The sequence below is a fragment of the Athalia rosae genome, chromosome 8, assembly GCF_917208135.1.
Source record: "Athalia rosae chromosome 8, iyAthRosa1.1, whole genome shotgun sequence".
NCBI classification, from domain to species: domain Eukaryota; kingdom Metazoa; phylum Arthropoda; class Insecta; order Hymenoptera; family Athaliidae; genus Athalia; species Athalia rosae.
Window position 1 is genome coordinate 6664846 of NC_064033.1, and position 6624 is coordinate 6671469.

Sequence of the window (6624 nt, forward strand, 5' to 3'; positions counted from 1 at the left end):
CTAAATGCTACAAAATACATTTATATAATTTTTAGAAAAATTTTCACCATGCTCAGGGCCCTCCACAGTTGCGTTACGCTACTATCGTGTTAGAAAGAGATGGGGATGATCGAAAGCTATCGCTCTCTGTCTTACTTGCTTGCTACACTTTTCTGCCACTATGCGCCCTCCATGTAATATATGCTCTAAGGGGTGGCATGTAATATTAAATAGTGGTAGCCTAATTGGTGGTAGCACTGCACTGAAGAAATTTGGGATCACGCCGCCGACGCAATGCGACACCCACCGATTTCATCAGTCTTTCACGAACAATCCTCATGGCCGGTGAGTAGAGCTTATTTGACTAACATTTTGTTTGCCACACATCCGACTCAAATTCTCATTGTTACACCAGATATGTAACATGTAACGGTCAGAAATACAGTGTGATCATATGTAATGTCTTATTTGGGATATAAATACAGAAATAACACTTTGTATGTAAAGCCTAACCGGGATAGTTAAAAACTTGTAAAATCGGTGCTCGTATCCGTAATTTATTTTCTGACATTTTCTAATGGGTTAATTTAATGAGACAATATTTCTGCTCCATTGATTGAAACGTACCGTACGAAATTCAACCGATAATGACACAGGCTATCGTGTAAAATATGTTGCGAACTGTCTTCCGCCATTACGGTGGCGTGGTAGCGTCACAAATATATTCACAAGGAGACGGCGTAGGTTGGATGTCGCGAATCGGGTTCTTCTTTCGCGTTGTGAAAGCTGGAGACCTCCGAATTAACGTGGATATGATCAAATCAAATCAATTGCAGCACAACAAGGTGGATTCTTTTTTTTGGATGCACCAGGTGGCACTGGTAAAACCTTTCTCATCTCACTGATACTCGCGCGCATTCGATCACAAAATCATATTGCATTGGCCATTGCTTCATCAGGCATTGCAGCGACGTTACTTGATGGTGGACGGACTGCGCATTCAGCACTTAAGTTACCTTTGAATGTTCATACAAATCCCGAAGCAATGTGTAACATAAAGAAGCATTCCGGCATGGCTGAAGTTTTGAGAAAATGCAAAATTATTATTTGGGATGAATGTACAATGGCCCACAAGCATTCGCTTGAAGCTCTCGACAGGTCCCTGAAGGATATCAAAGATAATACTAGGCTTTTCGGTGGTGCTCTACTGCTACTGTCTGGTGATTTCAGGCAAACATTGCCAGTAATTCCACGTGCGACATATGCAGACGAAGTAAACGCATGTTTGAAGGAATCTTATCTATGGCGGAGTGTCAGTAAATTGAGCCTTACTATCAATATGCGCGTTCAACTACAAAATGATCCATTAGCGTCAGGATTCTCTGAACAATTGTTAGACATTGGCAACGGTAAAATTCAACTGTATGAAGATACCCAATTTATTAAATTTCCAGAGAACTTTTGCAACATGGTGGCTACCAAAGATGAATTAATAAATAGTATCTTTCCAGATTTAAGATATAACTATACTAATCATGAATGGCTACGAGAGCGAGCTATTTTAGCTGCAAAAAATTTAGATGTAGACGCCATCAATTTCAAAATACAACAGTCATTGCCTGGTAATGAAATTACATTCAAATCAATTGACACCGTTGTTGATCCTGACGAAGTGGTCAACTATCCAGTAGAATTTTTGAATTCTTTAGATTTACCTGGAATGCCACCACATAATTTGCGACTGAAGATTGGCTCACCTATAATTTTGCTTCGTAATTTAGATGCCCCGAGATTGTGTAATGGCACGCGATTAGTTATAAAAAAAATCATGGGCAACATTATTGAAGCGAATATTTTATCTGGAAAATTCCAAGGTGAAATTGTACTTTTACCGCGGATCCCAATGATTCCTTGAGATTCACCTATACCATTTAAACGCTTACAATTTCCGATCCGTTTGGCATATGCTATGACTATTAATAAGTCACAAGGTCAAACGATGACATTTTGTGGCTTAGATTTAGAAAATCCGTGTTTTTCTCACGGCCAATTGTACGTTGCGTGTTCCAGAGTTGGAAAACCATCGAGTTTGTTGGTTTATACTCCTCATGGACTAACTAAAAATATTGTACATCCAATGGCATTACGCTAAATTAAGTTTTTGTAAATTAAAAATAAATAAATATATATGTTATAAAATGTTTTGAGTGCAAGCTTTTTCACCTTTCATTAAAATGAGTTGAAGTTTTCATTTACGATGCTGTTATTTATTTAACAAAGTAATAACTTTTCAATAATAATTTTCATCAAAGCGGTCCAGATTGTTTCAGCTCATTAAAAAAAGTATGAAATTAAAGACGTGTGTACAGGACAACGTCTGTCGGGTCCGCTAGTAATATATATTTATATAAAAATATAATTCCTACTTTTGATTCTACAATATACTCGAGATAACTTTATGCGCAGCGTTGCCGGATCACCATTGACCACGAAAATAACGTGTTGGAATTAAAAAGAGAATGATATTTCAAATTATCGTATCGCATCCACAAAAACGGTGAAGTGCTTTTTTTTTTTTTTTCTTTAAATTTGTTTAAAGAACTTTTTTTTTTACTCTCATAAATTTGTTCAAAAAATTATCTCAGAAAAATTATTTTTACATTTCACATCAGATTCTACCTGGTAAGAAATAATTTCATTCTGTATAGAGCTTTTGTGGAATCTATTTTGTTTCAATTGGTGATACGACTCTGTAACGAAGCGTTCCTCTTTATCAAGTTTTTATTAACCCGCTTTCTTGTCCATCTGTTTGTCTGTTCAGTAAAAATTTTGCAATCGATTTTAAACCAACTTCCCAATGAGCTAGATATTTGAAACTTCAAACACTCCTCATAACTGGATGACAATACAATATGAACTTCTTTTCGTAAAAAAAGAAATAAAAAAAAAAACGGATCGATAATCAATGAGATTTATAATAATGAAATTTAACAAAATATAGTTATTGACACGATTAAAAGCAAATAGCTTGTTCTTCGAATAAATTTTGTTCCAATATACCACGTTTGGTTTTTTGCGGATATCTCGGAAACTATTGCAGATATCCCAAATTTGAAAGAAGGTTCATGAAGAGCAGAAAACATACTAAAAAAAAGTCCAACCTTCCTGAACTGTACCGCGAATATTCATAACTTTAATTGAGCTATGAGAAAATGACCGATGACGCCTGATTCGGCTCCCGCGCGCGATGATTGTTTCAGAGGCATATGCGAAAAAAATGTATCCAACAGTCTATATATGAATATTAAGGAATGAAAAAATTCAAGTACGTACTGGACACTCTAGTAAACAATAATCAGTTGGAAAAAAAATTTATTCATCATTTTTCAATGTACTATGCTTTTGTAAATTGAAAACTCTTTCTCAATAGGCAAATAACAAAAAAACTCGGATAATTAACAAACCGAAAGTTTCAAATTCCTTCCACTTCGTTGAAGCTATGGAGAAAAATTAAAAATATAAAAAAAGGAGTGACATTTTTTTTTTAAGAAAACATTTTCTTGTTTAAATCATAATTTCAATTGTTATTTGACATTCTAAAGGAAAAAAATTTCTCAATTATTTTCAAATTGTTTTTCGCATTACAATTTGTTATAAACAAATGAATTTTCGAGCGAGATTTTTTTTTATTACTAAATATGATACAATAACAACTGTGTGTGGGTTTTTGAACAAAAAAAATTCCAGTTTTTTTTTAATTTAAAAAATTTATGGATCTTGAATTTTTTCGTTCTCTTCGAGTTTCTTACCTTTGTTACCAAAATTACTACTATCGTATTATTACTTGCCGTATCAACAGTTAATGAGTAATTCTGGTTCTAATTTTTTTCCAACTGATTATTGTTTATTAAAGTTTCCAGCAAGCACCTAAATTTTTTTATCCCTCAATATTCATATATAAACTGTTGAATAAATTTTTTTTTTGCTCATGTCTCCCAAACGAGCATCGCGCGTGGGAGCCGAATCAGGCGTCATCGGTCATTTTTTCATAGCTCAATTAAAATCATAAATATTCGTGGTGCAGTTCAGGGAGGTTGGACTTTTTTTTAGTGTGTTTTCTTCCCCTTTTGAATTTTTTTCAGATCAAATTTCAGATAGCCGCGATAGTTTTCGAGATATCCGCAAAAAACCGAACCCTACTTTTTTTCCATTAAATTGTTTATTACTTTTGTAATTTTTTCAACCGCGTTGTCATGCGATTTCTGAAGTTTCTCGAGCTCATTCTGGATCCAAAAATCACCTTTACATTGAATTCGGCGAAGGCTAACTCAAATTTGACCAAAAGGCACTTGTTGACTAGACTATAGGACTAGAAGGACGAAAAAAGAGCGAGGTGCAAAAGTGATAATTTGCTGGGAAGCGAGTGTCGTCGCTTTGATGCGCGGCGAGCTAAAGCCTGGTTGCTGGTGCGAGTGAGGTTAGTTTGGACAGAAATCGTTTAGACAGAATCCGTTTCTACGGAGAAAATTTGCCCAGGGTTCGTTCGGACATAAGAAATTTCGACTTAGGTTCGTTTGGATACAAATGCAAACGACCCTAAGTCGGTCGGTAGAAAATAAACTAACTAAAGAAAATGAATCGAAGAAAATGACAACACGTTAATGATGGAATTAAGTTCCAGTGAAAATTAATTGAACAATCTAATTTCTTTGAAAAACTTGTTACAAGTTTTCTTCTCACTTAGAAATCATTATTTCCCAATTGATTTTCAATTAATTCTTCTTTCCTCGGCATCTTTGGATTTTGATTTTGGTTTTGTTTTTCTAAATTTTTTCTGTACTCGAAAATCTTTCCATCGTGACATATTAACAAGTTCACAAAAAGCTGAACAACGAACAAACTCCTACTCGCAAGCCCCAACAAGAATAACAGTTATATTCAGTTTTTTTTTTTTTTTTCGACCGATAGTTTGTGTTAGCGAACATGAAATACTACTTTTTTCCAAAGCCGTAATATTGCGAACTATACTGAAATTTTTTTCAACCGAACAAGAATAATTCTCCTTACAGAAAATATTGTATTTCAGATTTTTGTATTCAAATGTGAACAAATTATCATAATATCCATTTGCACTGAAATCATCCTAGTGATGAGAGAAGCTCATCTGCTGCACCGTAATACCGATAGTCCGGACGAGCGTGTTATATTTGTCGCGCGTCACCGTCTATAAGGATGAATTTGAAGATTGGATCTACAGATCGTTCGTGGGGTTGACCGATAATCTCTCAGAGGTCGATGAAGGGTCTGTTTTACCATGAAACGCAGAGGGCGCTCTGGGCTGGCACTCTTATTTTGCGACTTAATACCCTATGACTCTCACTTTTCGCAACTTGTCCGATCTAGTTCAATATATCTATGTTGTCACGAAGTGATGTTATATAGTTTTGGTATTCATCAATTTTGCAACGAATCTTTGCAATATTGTTTGTATCAATAGGACCCTTCCCGCGATCCTGTACGTATCGAGTTCTTGAGTTCAGTGAATCAAAAATGTCATTTATGGTTCGACAAAATATTTCAGTTTCCAGGGACGTTGGAAATTCAGGGTTATTAATTTCTGTTCTGAAGAAACATCTTTATCATCACTGACATTACAGCTCAAGAGTTGCGAAGCTAGTCTTACTTTCATTTTTTCGGAGAAAAAATCAATGTGATGTTTCATAATTTTGTTCGCGGCATGTAGACCATATCGATATTGATGGGTAACCAGCAATTTAAAAAAATTCCATTCAATAGAATTTCCATCAGCATCAAACATAATTCGGCGGTCAGCAATTGTACCTCTCACTAACTTAAGAGCATGGCAGGTGTGAAATATTATATGTATACACACGTTTTTTAGTAATAGGATGCAAAAAGAATTTTTCAAAATTATTAGTGTCTCGAATGTCCGAACCTAATTTTTGAGCCATTTTTATGTTAGATGAGCCTCCATCAAAGGATAATGATGTGATAATAACGCCGGTGGTGTGTACCTCTTTCAAACACTCTGTTATGAGATCAGCTCTATCCTCGCCACTCAATCCATTGATAAAATAATAAGCAATTGGATCTTTCCACTTATCCATTAAACTTACAGCCATAACAACCATGACTTCTGTAGACCTATTACATGACTTTGCAGTAGATTTTGTATTTGCACTGCTACTATGGCTAACGAATCCTTCATACCTTTTCTCATTCCACCTTATCTGTTTCCTAATTGCCATATCATCGACAACAATATTCCACAATATTGGTTTATCAGTGTCTCCTTTTTTTTTGCCAGTATATCCAAAGACGCTTTGCACACGCCTGGCGCTACTTCAATTTCGCTTTGCCATCTTCTAATCGTTAAAATATGCGGCAGAGCAGGTAATATGGCTCTAATATATTTATACAAAAAAAATAAAAAAGATAAAAATGACAAAGTACTGGCAAAAACTTTTAACTCCATAGGTTACTGGGAAAATCTTTTTTTCTCCATTTTCAAAAGCAAAGACATACATTAAAAACAGATCCCGTATTTGACTGAAATGAGACTCAAGGATAAGGTCAATTAAGGATAAGAACAAGAAAAAATGACAACACAACTATTTTCTGCAC

At 35.0% G+C, this 6624-nt stretch overlaps 1 protein-coding gene across 1 annotated transcript; it reads left to right on the top strand.

The window, feature by feature from the left end:
* Positions 1 to 317: 317 nt before the first annotated feature.
* LOC125502058 (ATP-dependent DNA helicase RRM3-like) lies at positions 318 to 2131 on the top strand. Its single transcript, XM_048659600.1, has 3 exons — positions 318 to 324; positions 816 to 1853; positions 1998 to 2131. Exons 1-3 carry the CDS (start codon positions 318 to 320, stop codon positions 2129 to 2131), a joined length of 1179 nt encoding a protein of 392 aa, XP_048515557.1.
* Positions 2132 to 6624: the final 4493 nt, after the last annotated feature.

Excerpts from the sequence above, each read along its gene's own strand:
- LOC125502058 (XM_048659600.1), top strand. Across the intron at positions 1,854-1,997 it reads TTTATCTGGAAAATTCCAAG|ATTTAGAAAATCCGTGTTTT; the intron begins GTGAAATTGTAC and ends TTTGTGGCTTAG.